Here is a 20519-nt window from a genome sequence, read left to right as displayed (position 1 = left end):
CTGCTACTGGGCCCTTTCAGACGCAAGCCTCCCTCTGAATTCCTCTTTCAATACTATTCTATTGCGACTGGTGTGGAGCCAGACAGTAGATCCTTCTACAGATCCTAGTCTATAACAATCCCATAAAAAAAACTCTTATCATAAACTAAAAATGTAAATTTATCAGCTCCTTGGCCTCAAACTTGTGAAAATAACACCTGATAATTTATAGACAGGTAATGGTGGAATTAAATAATGCATTTTTGAGTCCCCAAACGCATACTGCAAAGCAAAGTAAATGTGTAAATCACTTTTATATGAGAGTGCTTGTGTGACAGAACGGGCAAGCCAGATGAAGATTCCAAGGTTTTTCGTATTTATGGGGGAAACTGACTGGCTTAAAAGACATCAGCCGCCAGAAAAATTACACCAGGAAAGCCTCCAGGACGGTCATCATCTTCGCTGAGCTAAGTGACGTTGGAATAAAGGCCAGCGTGCTTTACATGACAAACGATTTAAGAGTCTTTCAGCTTACACTCCTGATTATTACAGCACGACTGTTTCAGAGAAGCATTCCACATCTTCCAGATCCCACTAGCCGCACTAATGGAGCAACGGCCTCGACTAACACATCACGGGCGTCTATAAAATCAACACTTTACTTCATCTTTTGTTAGCGGTATGGGTGAAAGAACAATTTGCATTCCTTCAGCATAAAGTCATCATAAAAGATCAGAGCTCATTGACAGAGTTTATAAAAACTTTTGCTCTCTCTTCAAATAATCACTTCTGTAGCCACATTCAGAGCAGACTCGGATGCACAATGGTGACAGCTCTGAGCCATGGAAAATCTGAGTGTTAGAAGTGAACAAATGAGACATCTCATAAAAATGAAGGCTTTGATTGAGCATCCTATGTCCTTCTCCCAACCAGACCCCTTTGTGGTACACGATTTGACCAAATCTGGAGCCAATTACGCATCTCACATTGACTTGACACCTCCTAGTCTAAAGATTCATATGCCACATTAAGATCAGGAAGTCTAGCTGACCGAGCAATGAGAAATGTAGATTTTTAGGAATGGAATATTATTTAAAAATGAGCAAAATCTTTTAATATTTCAAAACAACCTTTCTTTAAATCTGCAATCTGCAAGATAAAACTCATAAACCTTATGAAATTAATGAGAAATGCTAAACAGAAAATGTATGCGTGTCTGTGATAAATTTAGTTATTTTGTTTTTAGGCCACGAAATCAACAATGTCACCAAAGACGTGTGTTTTTGCAACAGAGTTGTGCAAGTGTGTTTGTTTGTTCCCCGGCATGAGACCGGCGTGACAAAAAAAAGTTTTATAAACAAGGACAAGATCGACGATGGATTTGCAGATCGTTTAAAACTGAAAGATGGAGCAGTCCCAGGTATAAAAGATCCCGGTCATGAGTCGGAATTGCAGACGATATGTAACATCAAATGTCTGTTTTGTTGGCAATCTGCGCGTATAATAAACAAGACGAACATATAGTGATTTAAAAGTTTTCCAGGGATAATGCGATGATGTATTGTGCATGACTCTTAGCTCCGCTCACGGCACGCCTCCAGGACCTCGGCTGTTTTCGGAAAGAATCGGTACGGCGTATCTGTCCTTTATAAATCTGATAAAAATAAAGACTCTTCTGAGAAATCAAGGATGCAATACTACTCTATAGGTACTCAAGATTAACATGAGATTGGCAGAAACTGTGTGTTATACCCCCTTTAAATTAATTAATATGTTACCGGCAAAGTGTGTAATCCGGCATTCTATAGAATGCCTAGGTAATGCATAGAATTAGGTAATGTATTTTTTGCAAAAAACATCAGGAATTCTATACATTGCCTAGGCATTCTATACAATACCGGGATTTCACACTTTGCCAGTAACAAATATACTGCTTAAAATATTTCTTCCACTCATAATGCGTACTTATGGTTGTTCTGAGAGGACGGTTGTTCATAACTGTCATCATTTCTTAGAAAAATTAAATAAATCTTTTTGCAGAGGATCTGTAGTTACATGCACATACTTAGCTACATTTTCCATGCTGATGGAACATTTCCAGATGGCTCCAGTTGTGGCGGCTAGTAACTGCTTGTTTGCAGCTTGGTTGAGCAACATGACCAGTGGCTTCAGTCCGCCGTACTGCCGCACCAGATCACGGGTATGTTTATCTTCTGCACACTAAAACAGGAATGAAGCCACACACTCATAAAAAGCTTTAAGTAGTATTGAGATGTGCACTGTATTGTGACAGTCAAATGCCAGGACTAAATTAGTACGCCATTTAATTTTTACCTCAACCTCACCCCTTTTATCCAGTGCCAAAGAAAAGTGTAGTTGAGTGTGTAGGGCCGTACCTTAAAGATAGCGCTGGCACAGTGCATTTGGAGCTCCTGGTTGTCACAGCTGAGGTTCTTCACCAGATCCTCAATCATGCCCTCAGTCTGTATAGCAATTCTGTAGCTCTTCTGCCAATACAAATATGCAGAATGTCTTTCTACGCTGAACACCTACTGTAAAAACCACTCTGCCTTGCCAAACAACACTGCGTGCAGCGACATAGCGCTTATTTCATCCTAAGGTTTCTTGCTTCTGGCATTACAGTCATTCACATCTTCAAGCTGGTCCTTTAATAGGAAACAATCTTCCAGTCAAAAGTAAAGTTTCATGAACAGTATGTTATTTTCAGCCATACTTTGCACTGAGTGTCCTTATATAGTGGCTTTATATGTAGCAGTTGTAGCTTGCATTATGTTTCATAATACTTTTGTAAATGTAAATATACTTTATTGTATTTAGTAGTATTTACAGTGCCATGGCAAATATTATTACAATTAATTTAATATATTTTAAATAATTTAACTAATTAAAAAAATTCAACTACTTTAATATATTTTAAAATGTAATTTATTCCTGTGATGGCAAAGCTGAATTTTCAGTCTTCAGTGTCACATGAGCCTTCAGAAATAATCTAATATTCTAATTTTGTGCTCATTTCTTATTATATATTTTTAATATTATTAATTTCTTATTACCAATGTTGAAAACAGTTCATATTAATATAAGTTAACGCTTAATTTTTTTGTGGAAATGGTGATCTACAGTATTCACTCTAGAGAGAGCACAAGAAAGCCGGCAAATGAATGGGAAAGACCACTGCATCTTGACACAGGCCCTATTAAAATAACTATTTTAACTTGGCACAGCGCATTAAAAATATGATGCTGAGTGATTAACTCCCGTCAAGGCAGTTGTACAAAAATAGTTTGCATGCTTATTGTGATATCTGGTAATCTGCAGAAAGTGCAAAAAGACAGACTTAGAGGTGTTTTTCATTCAGCGAGTCTTCAGCAATACCTGCCTTTCGATCACAAAACACCATGAAGCCATTCATTTTCTTCTTAAGAATTTTTTTTAGATGTTCTTAAGAAAATATCTGAGAACTTCTTAAAAAATTTTCAAGAATTGCATTTAGGAACATTCAAACAAACTTCTTAAAGTTTATCTTGAAAAGATTTTCATGAATCTGGCCCCTGTTTTTGTGCAGCACACAAACTTTTTTTGTAATACCAATAGGGCATTCAAAACATAGCTAAACTCGTATTCTAAAACTGATTTGAACACTTTGAGCAAACCTCAGAAGCACACTCCTGCAATGTTCCCACCACAGGGATGAGAACGTTCTTCTGCGGTGATTTGAGCAGCCGAGCGAGCAGAGGGATACCCCCGGCCCGGCGGATGGCTTCCTTGTTCCAGGTGCTCTTGCTGCAGCTCCAGAGAGCCAGAGCCCCACAGCGCGCCACCTCCACATCCCTCTCCTGCTCCTTACTCAGAGACACACCATCAGGCACGCAATCCAACAAATCCACCTGCAAGAAACAACTTCAGTTTTTTGCCTCATTTTAAAGCACTTTCCCATGCTTGAACTTTGAAACAATGCAATAGATTTGTCACTCTGCCTCACATAATATCAAGCTAACATTACATTTCTATTCCTTATGATGCTTTATACTGTTTTCATTTCACTCCCGTTAAGGTAGAAGAGTCGTGGCATGTGAAAACGAGTAGGAATGTGTTATTAGTGGGGTCATGGTGTATTTTATGACATCTTCAGTGCAGGATGTGGAATACAATATCCTGCCCTGAAGCTGTCAGAATTCATCTAAACATTCATCATCAGCCAAAGATTGGCTGTTACTTAAGAGGGCTTGAAAATTCAGACTATGTCACACCAAAATCTACAAATGACCACATCCTTCAAAGAGTAAATTTCATGTTTCCCTGCTGTCAAGTCAGAAAGGCCACTTTAACACAGCATTACACGCGCGTGCTGTTCAGAGGTGGTCTGGAACTTTAAATGTAACTAATCTATGATAGCTACATAGAGAACGTCCGAGTCTGGCCCCGAGTAAATATACAGAGCAGAGTAACACGTGAGCCCTAATCATACAGAGCGTCACTCTGTCAATAAACACACATGCCAGGATGAGGGGGAGAACGACATTCAATCTGTTTTTACCTGCAATGTGCTCCCTTTGATGCTGGCATTGAAAATGATTGGGAGAAACAGACTGAAAGAAAGAGTGAGTGGAGAAATAGAGGCTGGTATACACATGTTCTATTGCTTGTCCCTCAACATTCTCCTTCCTTTTGTCTCTTTTCCTTTTGCGAGTTCTTAATCAAGGGCAACCTGTTTTGACAAACGCATAAGCACAGACTTCATGTTTCTCACCAGTTTCTTGATGCCACCATGCTGTCGGACTGTCCTGCGGGCCCGTCTGAACTTGGCCACGTTGGCGATGGTCTCTGCAGCAAGGCTCTTCAGCTCTTTGTCAGGGGAGTCCAGGATAGACACCATGGTCTGCAAACCTCCCAAATCAGCGATGGTCCGCCGAATCTGGGAGTTACAACTGATCTCCTTCAAGATCTTCAGAGAACCAATCTAACCGCAAGGGAGAGTAAAGTATCCATTATAAGAATAACTGCTTCATATACCTAATGCTGCGTCATGTAGAAATGATTGAAATTTTTGAGCTTACAACTTGCTGGAATTTTTTGAAAGCACCAACTTCTCTTTTACACTCAAGAGAACAAAAATGCCAGTGGCCTCAACACATTTCTGTTTGATATGCTTTTTTTATAATAGTAAGTGTTACCCTGATGCATGTTACATTTAACAATTAAATACTTTGTTAAAATAGTTATCATTTTGTAATTATGGTCATTTTGACAACATATAAATGTCGGAATCACTCACAGTGTCTCAGTATATTGTATTATCATGTGTGCATATAGGAAGTGGCAGGGAACAACAATTATTCTTTGTGATGCTAATATTAATGCTAAAGTATAAAAGTAAAAGAAAAATAATATGTAAATACACCATCATTCAAAACGTTGGGGTTAGAACTTTAAAAAAAAAGTATACTTATATTCAGCAAGGATACATTAAACGGAATATAAGTGACAGTAAAGACATTAATAACACTACAAAAGATTTATATTTCAAATAAATTATTTTCTTTTGAACTTTCTATTCATCAGAGAATATTTCCACAAAAATATTAGGCAGAACAACTAAGAAATGTTACAGGATCAACAAATCAACTGGATCAGCATATTAGTATGATTTCTAAAGAATCATTAGACACTGAAGACTGGAAAATTCAGCTTTGCCATCACAGGAATAAATTACATTCTGTGATGCTCCAGAATGTAACACGATGCATTTACAACCAGGGGGTGTATACTTTTTGAATTTTACTTATTTTGTCTTCTGGGAAACATGTAAGTATCTTCTGTATCTTCTGAAGGGCAGTACTAAATGAAAACAATATGATCTTTAAACAAAATCAGAAAAATGTAAACATCTTCATCCTGTTCAACACTTTTCATGCATTTTGTTTCCTTCTGAAGCATCAGTGAATGTTTTCACCTTTTGCAATAGTTGCCGTATGAGTCCCTCAGTTGTCCTCAGCGTGAAAAGATGGTTCTAAAAATCATACTGTCACTGCTAGAAGTCACTCAAATATGCAAAATATGCTGGAAAACCAAAGAATTTGCAGGACCTGGAGGATTTTTCTTAAGAACATTGGGCAGTTTAACTGCTCAGGACAAACAAGGGACTCATGAACAACCATCAGAAAAAAAAGAAAACCAGCCATGGATCATCCAGGTAACGATAATTATAAATCCAACTTTTATTTTGTCTGGTGAACTATATGTAAACATCTTTTATGTAAAATGTCTTATTAAGGACAGTGCATTTATTTTTAATTTATACAACAGTTATTTTAATACAACAGTTATTTTAAATTTGTAATATATTTCACAATATTACTGTTTTTACTATATTTTTAATCAAATTTAAAAAACAAAACAAATCTTACCATCCCCGCACTTTTGAACAGTAGTGTATATTGAAAATGAATAAAATAAATGATAAAAAAACAAAACATTTCTCAGAGTCAAATAGTGACTTCTGACCTAATTAACTGAGTCTGGATGCACTTACTTTACATCTGGTCTCATCTGTGTCAAGCAGGTTGATGAGAACCTCCAGCCCCCCCACATCTCTGATAGCCAGCTGACACATCTCCTGGACAAGGTTAAAGTCTCTCAAAGAGCACAAAACCATCACTGTGGCAGTCTGATTAGCCCCCTGTTCACACACAAACACATGTGCAGAAATTACATTAGGTGCTCAATCATAACCCGCAGACAGATGATCAGAAACAGTTGTACAACAATCTAAAACATGTACTCTCAGACATTAGACAGAAGATGCCCGTGTTATTTGTCTGTATATGTATCTGCATGTAGGCTGTTGTGCACGCCTACTTTTTGCATCACATACAGTAAAAGGTCCTTGCACACGTCCGAAATTTTCACACGTTAAAAAATAAATACGACCTCATGTTTTGTCAATCATGTGGTTACACACTGCCTCCGAAACTTTCGTCCGTCATAAATAAATTCAGATCGGGTTCGATTTTCTGTGTTTTTTGCATCTGTAGCAAGCATTTTTAATGGTGTTTTGACAATTCAGAGCCACCGAATCACGAATGCAAAAAAACACATACGAAAATTTCGGACTCAGTGTGCAAGGACCTCAATTCTTGTATTTTTTTGCATCAATAGCTTAATTCCCTTTTTTCGACCCATTTCACCCACACATCATCCCTTCAAGTCTTATTTTGTTGAGCACATGTTGTGTATAAGTGTCTGGTATTGTGACTATAAACAGGGGTGGGGAGAGATCCTTTGATACAGACTACTGCTGTGCTGCTGCCTGAAACCATAGACAATGACCTAAGTTAGCAATTAAAAGAAAACAAGCTCTGAAATGTAGGAGATGATAACGGATTGGCCTTTTTAAAAAAAAAAGCTCTGTTTTGACAGTTGCTATATACACACACACACACAGTGTTTTAGGCTCGTCGCTCCTCAAGAGGTTGCCTACGCAGTGAGTACAACAAACTAAACATGTGGCATTTGTTGTGCCAGACTCCTTAACAGATACATCTTTCGGAGACAACTGTGGTTTTGATATCATTCACGGCATGTCCTTTATCGGCTGGAATGAAATAACAGAAGGGTGAGTGACAGATAAATAAAGCAGGAGATCCAGCAAAAATACTACACTATTAATCATCTTTAATCAACAAATTATGGCTTCTTTAGAGATTGCTGTTTGTTCAGGTCAAAACCACAGATCTAAGATCAGCTTTCCCCAAGAGAAAACACCAGAAACACATGCTTCGTTTTTCTCCTCCTTTTTTATTGAGCAGCTCTTATGAATTCAAACAAAAATAAGCTTTTCTTTCCAAGGCTGGCCGTGTGCTCAATGCAGTAGGTCCCAAAGTTGCATGTAAGCTGCTGTAATGCAGGTCGTGCAACAGACCTTTGAAATGTGACACTCAAGTCCGATCTCCTGGAAATTGAACAAACACTTCAGTTTCTTTTTCATAAAATGAGTAAAAGATAAGATGCAGTGATTAGGCCTGCCTAGCACCCTCGTTTACTAGACACAAAGTGTGTCCCAATTCACAAATCTATTCTATGCTGTTTTGTAGTATAAAGTAGTCAGAGTAGTCCCTTGTGAAAAAGTTCACTTTAGCATAACTTTAAAAAGTTATTTTTAAACTTATTACGAAAATAATATACTTTACAAGAACATACAGTACTTAAGTTCAAACTGAATGCAATGTTTTCAGAAAGTTAACTGGCTGCTATTTATAATTAACTGAAAATGTGTTATAGTTTAAATTTATGTTAAATGCAATTAGTTGAACTTTAAAGGTAGGGTAGGCAATTTCAGAGAGGCTAGCAATAGCGAGCTAGCTTTGAAAGCATAAGATCCCACCCTCCCTTCAGGGCATCTCTAAAAGCCACACCTCCTTCAAAACACATGAATGCGTACAGCAGGAAGCAAACAAAAGCGCCACAAGAGACGCCATTAAACTACCTTATGTCTCAAAGCACATAACATTACAATAATAATGAACAAAAAACAACTTAAAGAGCACTGACCTGTACCACCTGACTGGTGCCAATTCATTTCGCATTCAAACCGAAATCAATGATTGGATGAATATTATATGGTCCTACTCCTTACACAGACGATATATATACATTTAAATACATTTAGACCACTTCACTTAATGATTGCTATCAGGATGTGAAGAGACTTTCAACCAACATGACAAAAAAAAAATCAGTATCACCTACACAGTCTTTAAAGTGCTTTTTTTACCCATTTAAGTAGGACTTCTTTATATGCTTAATTACTTCTAGTGTCTTTACAATTTGGTTAAAATGTACTGCTGAATGTCCTGACAAGAATTTTTGGTAAGCAAAAATATACTTTTATATAATTTCATTCTATTGAAACTTGTCATGTATTTAAATATATTTGTATTTACCAGTGTTATTAAATTATTAGTGTGTTTAAAGATGAACTTGATATTAACTTGTGTGATATCCACTGGCTCGCCTTCATGGTTTAAAATGGAAATATTTTCAATATTGCGATGTGGCATTTTTCTATATCAACAGTTGCTCGCAAAATGATAGACAATGAGTCACATTTCTAGAGTGTCATTTACTGTCATAATAAAATTAAGTAAATTAGTAAATAAACAAGTACAGTAACAAGCAGATTTAAACTTGTTTGCCTAAAATTTCAGCGAAAAATTTGCTGATGCAGGTACAAAAAGACTCTTGATTTTTTTTCTTGCCCCTCCCAAATAGAGAGCCCATAACAGATATGGTGCTGATGTATTGTAAGTAGAACTTGGTTGAATACGTTCTGGAAAAAGACTTAACAAGGAACATGGATGTGAGACGAGGAGAACATCAGATGAAAGAGAGGAAGCACATATAGTAGGACTAATAATGAGAAATGAATGTAGACTTGAAATAAAAGGCTGGGCAGATATGGAGAAACTAATGAGAGCGATGAAGGAGATGACAGAGAGAGAGAGAGTGATAAGAAGTGAGAAAAATAGTCATAGAGAGGCGGAGACAGAAAGTAAGAAGCAGAAAGAAGTGAGAGTGAGAGAAAGAGGCACATGTGTTGTCCATATTAAGTGGCTGGACTAAATGTGAACCAAAACTAGCAGTGAATTCTCTGTCTTGCAAGTTGCCACTCACTTCGTCTTCAAAGCATTCGATGGGTTAGCACTGAATCTTGTAAAAACACAAAGCTATATTTAGTACTGATACCAGGGAAAAATAAATCCAATGTTCATATGCTTTCATTTTCTAGCAGCTTTGGTCTCAACACGCTGTAGACATTCTTTACAAATCAGAAAACATCTGAAGGTATTTTATTATGTCTCGATTCTAACGGGCCCTCTCTCAGTCTGTGGTGTGAAGAGAGATGTTCAGGACAGATGCACACACAGATAAAAGCTGTGAACATGGATGACTGACAGGTTTATCATTTGATATCACTATACCTAGGTGTTTCTATGCTTTACTATAGCAAATCTCTGCTCAGAGATAGTTTGTATCATCACAAGATGTAAACTATATTATCGCACAGCTCTATATAAAGTGATATACTGATTCACAATCAGTCAAAGTTTTTTTTATGTTTTTGAAACATTAGAATGACTCAGAAGGATCATGTGACACTGAAAACTGGAGTACTGGCTGCTGAAGATTCAGCCCTCAGGAGAAAACACCACAAACATTAACGATGATCGACATCAAACTGAACCAAACAGGAAGTATTTATAGACAAGGTAACCAGAGAAACTAACGAGAACTAATACAGAAACGACAGGAACTAACTAAACAACAATCGCGGCACATAGGAATAAATTACATTTCAAAATATAAATAGAAAACAGTTATTTTAGATTGTAAAAATGATTCACAATATTACCGTTTTTACTGTATTTTTTATCAAATAAATGCGGCCTTGGTGAGCATAAGAGACTTCTTTCAACATACAACTTTACCCACATTCTGTATACTCACATAAAGCAATTCAAAGTCACAGAAAAGCATGAAATAGTGCACTGACTTTGCAAAAGCATTAAAACAACTAATATTATGCAAAAAACAGTACAGCAAAATAGTAGTATGTCCAAAAGTCGTAATAATCGAAAATAAAAGTACTGTAAAATAAAGAAAACGAACAGGGTGCACTTTCTGTTGTCTGTCACAAAAATGAACCGAAACTCAGAGAATACTTGTCTTTAAAAAAGCTGTGCCTTTGTGCATTTGACCTTCATTATGTATATTTTGATTATTTTCTTTTGTAAATAAAATACAAAAAACCATTCTTTTAATCTCCTCGCATTCTTTCTTTTAGTCACGGCCACATCCACCTTGATAGGCCCATTAGGGGAGGGTCTTGTTTTATGTGAATAAGTGGGCAGGATGATTTTCATATCATTGTGTAGTGAAAAAACTAGGCTACAAGATCCAGTTCTCAAAAGTCTTGTGAATGTTCAGTATGTGTTTTATGGCCTTGTTGCAGAACAACCACTGGCTCTGCACCCCTACTCACAACACACTACTTCAGACCTATGTTCCCTCCATAAGCTTGCGTTCTGCAAGTGAACTGCGCCTTGTGGTGCCATCCCAAAGAGGCACAACATCTTTCATGGACCGTTACCTTGACTGTTCAATGCTGGTGGAATGACATGCCTAACTCAACCAGAGCTGATGAGTCTTTAGCCATTTTCAAGAAACGGCTAATACTAACACTTACTATTATATATATATTATTATATACGTGTACTGTGCTAGACTAGCTGGGACTAGTCACAGCACTTGCATATTGTTGCCCTATTGTTTGTTTAATTGATTCTATTGTCCTCCTCATTTGTAAGTCGCTTTGGATAAGCGTCTCCTAAATGGTTAAATGCAAATGTATTTCAGTGATTAAAATTTGTTTTCACTAAGCAGACAAACGTTCTCTCAAAAATACAAACGTTTACATACATGATATTCACATATGATTGTAGTTTGTGCTGAATACAGTGTAATCAGACTTTAGCCATGGAAATGTTTTAAGTAACTGAAATAAGCTCAAATGTCAGGACATGTCAAAACATCTCCAAGGCCCAGAAAACACCTCAGACCTCAAAAGGTTAAAACGTCTTCAGACAAATGTTGGCGAGAAAGCTTTACATTCATCTGTGATCAAGGCTAAAAAGCTTCTTGCATTGCTTTCCACTTGTTGAAAACATTTGCCTTCAATTAATAGCGTCTAGTGGCATTTGAAATAATTTAGGTGTCATAAAAATATAGAAAGAGCAGATAGATTGTAGTTCTGTTTCAGAGCAGGAAAGCAGGTCCCAATGACAGCACAAGCTGCATGTCACCATAAAAACCTATCCTGAGGAAAGAATACTTAAAACATTCAGCACAAAACTGTGCAGAATGAGCCAGCATTCATAAATCCTGCCCATTGCAGATGGAGCTCAGAAAATTAACAAATTCTCCTGAAGAGCAAAACACAGAAGCACAGAGACATAGAGAATGAAAGCAGAAAGGAAAAAGGAGGAAAAGACAAACAGAGAGGATGGATATATAAATAAAACTTAAGAATAAAACAAAGCTGTACTGATGCTCGGGAGAAAATTGAGAGGGCAGAAAGAAAAAGGAAAGAAAGTATCATTGTCAACGAGAACAAAGAGGTATTAGAAAAAGAGAATGTGAATGTTCATTCTGGCACGAGTGTTGTGTATGATATACACATTATAGTTAATTTATAGAGAAGCTGACTGAGGTCTGATCATTATCATTTATCCTCAATTAAGCAGCCAGCTCTCCAGAGCAAGATAAAGACAGCTGTATAAATGATTTACACAAAGAGAGCCATAGAGCCACAGAGCAGAGCCGCCTCGTCTAGATTTAAGAGCAAAGAGATATCAGATTTAATGGACAGTATTAACTTGATGCAAAACAGCATATCCACAGCGTATTTTTACGAGCACCTTTACTTGCATGCATATACATACACACACACACTCAAACCATTTGTGTGAAAGCAGACAGATGGGTGTCTGCTGTAGATAATGTTATGCCATTCTTTATGTCAATTTCAATTGCTTATGGTTAATGATACCACTTTATTGACAAACTGATGCACTCATCACACAACTGTTTCAAAGTCTTGGGTCAATAAGATTTTTGAAAGAAAATAATACTTTTAATATTAATATAATCAATATTTTAATATGACTTTAAATGCATTGGATGCATTGATTTGAACAAAAGTGACAGTAAAGACATTTAAGACTTTCACCAAAATTCAATTCATCAAAGAACCCTGAAAAGAAATGTAAAGAAAATATGTGCTTAAAGAAAATATTAAGCAGCACAACTGTTTTCAGCATTGATAATAATAAGAAATGTTTCTTGAGCCCCAAATCAGCATATCAGAATGATTTCTGAAGGATCATGTGACACTGAAGACTAGAGTAATGACTGCTGAAAATTCAGCTTTACTATCACATGGATAAATTACATTTTAAAATATATTAAAATTGAAAACCGTTATTTTAAATTGTAATAATATTTCACAATATTACAGTTTTTGATCAAATAATGCAGCCTTGGTAAGCATAAGAAACTTCTTTCAAAAACACCCTTACTTGTTTTTCTAAGCTTTTGAACGGTAGTGAATGTTACATTGGCCGTAATAGAGGTAAAGAGATAATAGTTATAATACTATCGGCCATCACATTTGAGTGTGCACCTTTAAAAAAAATTTTTTTCCGAAAATTCAGAAAAGCAATCTGTTTGGCATCACTGCATCATACAGGACTGAGATGAGGTGTACCAGCAGCTTGGTCTGACACACATTCAATTTTGTACTCACTTTGTCCAGTAGATGGAGCAAGACCTCATAATGGCCATGTGACACAAGATGTGGACATTACTCTGGTTACAAAAAACAACTGTTCTATTCTGACTGGAATTTCAACTTCTGCCACTATGCAAACAAAAAAACTGTAGCCATAAATGTATTCCATGCAGAGGATCATTTTAAAACATCTAAAGCCTTTTATTTGTGCACATTATTATTCTGAAAGATTATTTCTCAGTCTTCTATTCTGTGAGAAACTCTCTGCAAGTGAGGCATAAGCCGCTGCAGTGAGAGAGATCCAGATTTAGGCTTTATTTCCTGAGCAGACACAGACACTGCAACCTTTAAGTTAAAATGACTCAATAAAAAAAAGTTGAGTTAATTACACTGGCAAAAATTGCACACACTTTTTCAATGTATAAGAGCACTAGTATGTCGCGATTAACAAGGAGCAGAATGGGGTAATTGGAAGAAGGGAGAGGGTGAGAAAATGTTTCTATGCAACTTTGTTTGGCTGCCATGTTTCTCTAATTCAAGCTAATGAGGCAGTTGGGCCGAATCTGGTGAGACAAACAGCCTGTGGCCACCTCTTCTACACACTGACGCAGTTACAAAGTGCGTCTGTGAATGTGTGAACGTGCAGTTATACTCAACGCTCGTTCTTTGACCCATCCAGGCAATAACTGAATGGAGTTTGGTGTGTGTAATATGTTTTGCGGTCTAAAGACATGCACGATTTATTAATATAGCACTAACACATCATGAAAGGATGTAGTCACTGGTGCAAACTGCCCTCCGTACATGTGTACAGAAAGGCAAACATGAAGACATGTAAATGTACAGTTCAGGTAATGTAGACTGCAAAAATATCCCTAGATAAACAGCCATTAAACACAAGTCCGATCATTCATGCATCACCTTATAGAAGCGTAATCTCCCAGAAATACAAACGCATGTCTATACCCTGGAAAAGAGCAGAAGAAAAGACAGAGGGGAGGAGAAAAACTGAACCTTCACTCCAAAAATAAAACAGATATTTAGTTTGGCACGGACTGTGTTTCGGCTTCTGATGGTAATGACATTATAAGAGCGCTACTGGACAAACCCTCATAAATAAGAACTGTGGTTTCCAGACAGATAGAATGCTAGGAAGGGCACGTTACAAACACATCCTGTCTATAGTTGAAAACAGCACTGTAACAAACGCATCCCCAAACACCTCACACAAATCAAAAAAAAAAAAACGAACTTTACAAATCTACTTTCCAAACGCTTTCCAAAATCAAACAGGATTTTGTTATCAAATGCTTTTTTTCCTGACGTTTGGTAGAGGATGAGCACCTCCCATAGGGAAAATCACATTCATTATCCTGTGTTTTACTGGGCTAAAAATATCTACCTACGGCTGAACTTTACTTGGATGTTTTTCTTTACATGATTTATTGCTCACTACACTTAAGATCATCTTTTTAAAAATGTGTACATGCTGTGTCCTCTGGTGTTTAACATCAGTGCCCATTTAATCTACAGTAGGCCTATGCCTTCTATAAATTATTTACTATAGGCTATTGTAAAAGGAGATAATACGTCTTTGAATTACTTTTAATTTTATTCTTACGTTAATGTGAGATCAATTTAGCAAATTTAATTCTTTGTAAACCCCTTTTTAATGTATTGACTAGGGGTGTCGTAATATACTATATGTATTGACTATAACAGTGATGTTTTAAAAAATTAAATATTGAAATCATGTTCATACCACACATATGAAAATATTGTAAATAATCCAGCATCAGTAACACTCCAACACAGTAGGTGGCATTATTGCACCTAAACGCTGGTAGCCAACTGTCATAAAACGGAAAAAGAAGATTATTTAATCACAGTTGCTGTGTCCACAATCGCCCCTATACCCTTCATTCACTATTCCCCACATAAGTCCACAAATATAGTTCACTTGAAGGAGTAAATGAAAACGAGAAATACTGAGTGTGACGAAAGGGCTACCGCTTTTGCATAGTTTGTCCTTGCAAATTTTTTGAAACGTTGCAAAACTAGCAGCTCCAGTAGTAAGAGAACTCTGTCATGGAAACTGTATAAACCTTAATTATACAATCTGATAATCAATCAAAAAGGAATTTATACCTGTATGAAATTAAGCTGTACCCACATTGGACCAGCGGTTAGGAAAATGGATGGATGGAGGGTTCAGCTGCGTGTGACATCTTCTGGTCGAGACGTGGGAATTCATTTGGCGTGCGAATCTCAGTGCATTATGGGTATTCTCTAGCCATTGAGCGTACATCGGTTGTACACTCATTACTGTGGTGCATTGTGGGGTTGAATAAGTCCACTATAGTTTTGGAGATCACTACAAGTTGTTGTTTCCTCAATTAGTGCCTTATTTAAGGGTATTGGGGCGATATCAGACACAGCCAGTGTTTAGCTACTACTACAGTACCAAATCTTGTCGGAGGAGATGATAGCAAGACGCTCTACTCACTTTGTCCAAATATGCCTACTTCCATACTATATAGTATGCAAAAATAGTACAGCAAAAGAGTAGTATGTCCAAATTCATAGTATACGAAAAACAGTAAGCGAAATGTACCCGGATGACCTACTATTTCTGCCAAGATTCTGGAGTGCACATTTGATCGACACTTTACTATCCCATGAAGCCACGGGAAAATTGTGAACGGCAGTGAAGCAATGCAACTGATGCTGGTAGGTCATGTGACAGTGACAACATGGCGGATATAAAATGTCTGAATTTAATTCATACTACCCATTATTCATGCTATATAGAACATACTTTTTTAATGTTCACATAAGTAAATCTCCAACCAAATGTGCCTACTAGACAGTATGCGATTTTGGACTGATTAGGGGTGTTGGACACCCCAGTCAGCAGTCAGTTCTTTTACTAGGTATTTGTAGTTATGGTTACAAACTCTTTCTTCGTCTCCCTACACTCATATTTTGAGTGTGATTCCTTTTTTTGTGAAAAAACAAATTAAAGTTAAAGATGAATGTGACTGATAGCATAATTTTTGTGTAAATTAAAATCTCCATAGATATCGCAGTAGTATTTTTAAGGTGAATTATTTTACCCATGATAATCGTGAAGTGAAAATCTGAGATCATGACAGCCCTGGTATTGATGCATGTTGGTGTGTGCATTTATACAAGCAAATGTGTTTTATTACCTTTAAGTATTTGACTAGTTTCTGGATCTGCCAGTATTCCGAGGGCAGGTCGGTGGCGTTCTCGGCACGTCTTTCGGGCTGTTCCTCATCTTCCTCATCCTCTGATGAACTCTCGCTGAAGTCATCAGCTCCTGGGGTTTTACTATGCACACACACGCACCTATTAGACGTATTAATATTCAAGCTGGCCAACAATTTTATGTCTCTCAGACACACACTGTGAGAAGTACTCTCCCACAGAATTTTCTCAGGATAGAAACGAGAACTATCCATACATAACAGGACATTATAGAAAAAGTGCTTTCTCTAATAAATAGAGCTTAATACATCAAATCGGAGGAGAGTCGGAGCAGGTGCAAGCCAAACCACACAGCCCAATCTCTCAAAGCTCTGGTAAAATCTCTCTGAATCCAATGTGGAATGAATTATTGCTCTCTGAAAGGCCTCATGCTCAAACCCTTGGACAAAACGGCCATCAAACTCAGGGGTGTATTTGAAGTGTCATCTTAAGCCATGGCATCAAATTAAACGGCAGGGGATGGAGAGAACAGAGACAGAGCAACAGAGAGAGAGGAAGACTGGAGTGGTCATCAGTGCATTTCTGAACTCTTTCATCGCTAACTCATACACGCACGCACAAACGCAGATGGCCGTTAAAGCGGATCAGGCTACTGAAATGAATGTATCGTGAAACGAGTCATGAAACTCGGTACACAAGGAGAAGAGGCCAGAGGGACTCAGATATGTTTTCCAGGGGATAACTGTATTGTCGGACAGCAGCGTACTCGTCTCTTTCGGTGCTAGTCACTTACTTGAAGTGTGGAATGTGTTTTGCAATGCCAACGATTGTAAGTTTGCTGGCTTAGTGTGATATACATTACATTCATTTTGTGTTTGTGTACCATGAACACATCCAAATGTTCTTCAGAACGCTACACTGTTTTTTGTGTGCATCACTGATTTAAAACGGCAGGAAAAAGAGAAGCTGCGGCTACACCCGGAGCTCCTTACAGGCAGGACTGTGTACTCTGGCAGTGGATGTTATGGGGACAGCTGGAGTTTTCGCTCACCATCGCCAAACAGACAGAGAGGAGTCAGAAGAAGGAACAGGGTTATCAGTGGCTCAGGCACAAGCGGTTATTACAGACCGCTACTCCCAGTAGCACCAGAGGACCGTTCCGTGTGCACACCAACCTGAACGGCTGCTTCATCCATGCCTTATTAAAGGCTATAAAATGAATACTTATCCACAGCTGAAATAATTTGCCCTGAAAGTGAGCCTTTATTTCCAATTCAGTGATTGGATAAGTTTTTTTTTATGTTTGGCCAGGAGAATAAAGAGTAATTCAATTATGCGTGTTCTCGGGAGAGGGTTTTTTCAGATCCCATTGCAATGGTTAGGTTTTTACCTCAGAGGAAATACCACATGTACAATGAAAAAGCTATTTCTGTGGACTGAGATTGTGGCATACATTTTTTGAGAAGACTGGCAGCCTGGCAGAGACGATCCAGAAAAATTAGCTTTTTTTTTGTTCTCTGATGCGGGTGACTTTGTGCCGTATTCCAGGATCCTCTTGCTTTCTCTGCTCTTTCTGGCCTTCTCCTCTGCCTCACTGGAAAAAACGACAACAATCAGACACTTATTAACACGTTTATACACTTTAAAGCCATGAAATTACAATTATTTTATTTCTATAGAATATTGCAGTGTTTATTATTAATTATCCAATCAATTCTAGATGGACAAAATCAAGTCCCACCCTACATTCTTTTCTCATTTGAGAAGTTGATATACATGACATTTGAAAAAAAAAAACATAATCATGTCGACTTTGTTTGTTTTTGATACACGAAGTCCAAAAAAGTTCATTTTAAATTCACATTATGAGGTTACATAATGTATTTTATGCTTTGTATGTCTACTCTGATATTTTATTTTGGCCACACAAGTATTACAATAGGCCTGTGTGGATGTTTCAGATACAATGTTTTTAAAAAGACGATTAGCTGGCATCTTTGTTGCTTTTCCCTGACCCTTAATTATTTTTCTATATGTTTTCTCTCCCATCATGTAATATTGTCTGTTTCAGTCTTCTGTAGCTCTCTAGTGGGTTTCAAGTATTGTGGCAGCTTACAGAGAAACCTTAGATCATCTGAATGCAAATTTGGTTCTTTTGCTGCAAAAGGCAGAACACTGAAGTACATTTTCACATCTGGGAAATTCTTATTTCTCCAAAACAAAAGATTATTGTTTTGGAAATCTTAGATGACTGTTCAGAGGAGGTTTACCAGTAACAAGTGTTGAAATAGCCAAAGAGGCTGATTTGTTTGCTAGATCAGTGGATCCCAACCCTTTTTTCCAGGGGACCCCTATTTTAACATTCAAAATACTTAATCAATATCAATAGAGCCACAAATATGACATTTAACCATCTCTTGAAGTCTGAATGACTACTGAACTTTGCATCTGTACAGTACATAAACAAGCCACATGCACTCCAGCAAACATCAGCTAGCCCAGAGTCAGTGACCTCTGATGTTCATGCTGTGATGGCTTTTTTGTGTCTCTTCAAAAGACATCCATTGGTGTTTGGAATTATCACTTACTCAAATGGGGACGCCAGGCCAAGGTTCTTCCATTTCAAAGATGGTTCTAATTTCTTCTTCCTACCGCCCGGCTTGTTCCGCACAAGCTGATGTCTCGCCTTCTCAAGCACATTCTTTTCCTCATGGTCGTAAGACTTCAGGGTTTGGCCTGTTTCCTCTGCATCAACCATTTCCACATGTAGAATCTTTTTAGTGGATGGCACATCTTGAATGGCAAAGTCCTGTAGAAGACAATGAATAAAAATGAAAAGATAGTAAGGAAAAGAACCTCTGCACCAAATGTAGAGACTTGGGACTTAAAAGAGTTATTTTTCTTAAGCATTTTTTGTTCAATGCATCAATTGTTCTTCATGAAAGCACTCTTAGCTTAGCAAAACATATTTTCCATTCTACATTTTGACACATTGTCTCTTTATTGGGGAGGCACATCACACAGTCATCTCTGAGCTAGCGCAGCCTTCTTGTTCTAAGAAAGAGACGTATAAAAACTAAATCCCACTTATGAATTTGTATCCCTGAACATTTATATAATACAGCCTTTCTCCACAGTCCACTGCCAGAAAAACAATCCTGCCTTTGAGTTATGAGAATAATGACAAAATAGAAACACATTTCCAAAGTTTCTTATGTTAATTGCCTATACAATATGAGAAGTTTATTGTTTCTGTACATTCTTGAACTGCAGGCTGGCAGTTTGGCACACATTAAGTGAAGTCTTTGTGGCAAAGTAACGCAACAATGATTTTCTGAAACTGTGAAGGACTCTCCCACTTCTTTATTTCTTCTGTGAGAAGCTCAACAGGAGACATATGAATGGTTAAGAGGCAGGAAAAATCCACAGGCACCTGCTATGCCCCACCATCAGCCCTTCATTGGTTCCATCTTTTAGAGAGATGTACAGAGCAGGAGTGAGAAACAGAAATGGTGAGAGGAAAAGAGAAGAGTATGAGCGAGGAAGAGTTCAGAAAGAGTACACAAGGGAAAAAGCTTTTAATATGGCACAAGGGACTTGCTGTGGATCCAGCTGGGCTAAGCACACTTTGTGCCTTTCATGAGCTTGTTTGGTCGAAAGAAGTCCAAAGTTAAGAACAGCCAAAGTTATATCCATTTCCTCACACCACTCCACCCACCTTTAATTTTATAATTGAAGTACTAAACCCAGTCCAAGAACAAGTAGGGAGAGTTAACTCTCCAATATGGCACACCAAACAGAAGCCTGAATATCAAGTAATAGAAAACCTCAAACTACTGCAACATCCAAATATGAAGATGACAAGGAAAGAAATTTGCAAGACAAAAGAGGTCTATTCCAAAACATATTGTGCTGACTACTATTAATGAGACTCACAATT

The 20519-nt window shown here is 37.5% G+C and overlaps 1 protein-coding gene across 1 annotated transcript in view; it reads right to left on the bottom strand.

Moving 5' to 3' along the window:
- Window positions 1-20519, bottom strand: part of odad2 (outer dynein arm docking complex subunit 2) — a 53823-nt gene that overhangs the window by 20280 nt on the left and 13024 nt on the right. Inside the window, exons 8-15 of the mRNA XM_084135547.1 lie at window positions 19168-19388; window positions 18033-18173; window positions 16561-16702; window positions 6533-6679; window positions 4751-4960; window positions 3654-3887; window positions 2376-2486; window positions 2045-2199 (exon numbers count right to left, since the gene is read on the bottom strand). Of these exons, the coding sequence (XP_083991673.1) occupies window positions 2045-2199; window positions 2376-2486; window positions 3654-3887; window positions 4751-4960; window positions 6533-6679; window positions 16561-16702; window positions 18033-18173; window positions 19168-19388 (1361 nt within the window). The remainder of the gene's footprint in view (window positions 1-2044; window positions 2200-2375; window positions 2487-3653; window positions 3888-4750; window positions 4961-6532; window positions 6680-16560; window positions 16703-18032; window positions 18174-19167; window positions 19389-20519) is intronic.

The sequence above is a fragment of the Abramis brama genome, assembly GCF_963993115.1.
Source record: "Abramis brama genome assembly, chromosome: 14".
In the NCBI taxonomy this organism is placed as follows: domain Eukaryota; kingdom Metazoa; phylum Chordata; class Actinopteri; order Cypriniformes; family Leuciscidae; genus Abramis; species Abramis brama.
Note: the sequence above shows the minus strand (reverse complement) of the source record. Positions and strands in the feature narration are given on the sequence as shown.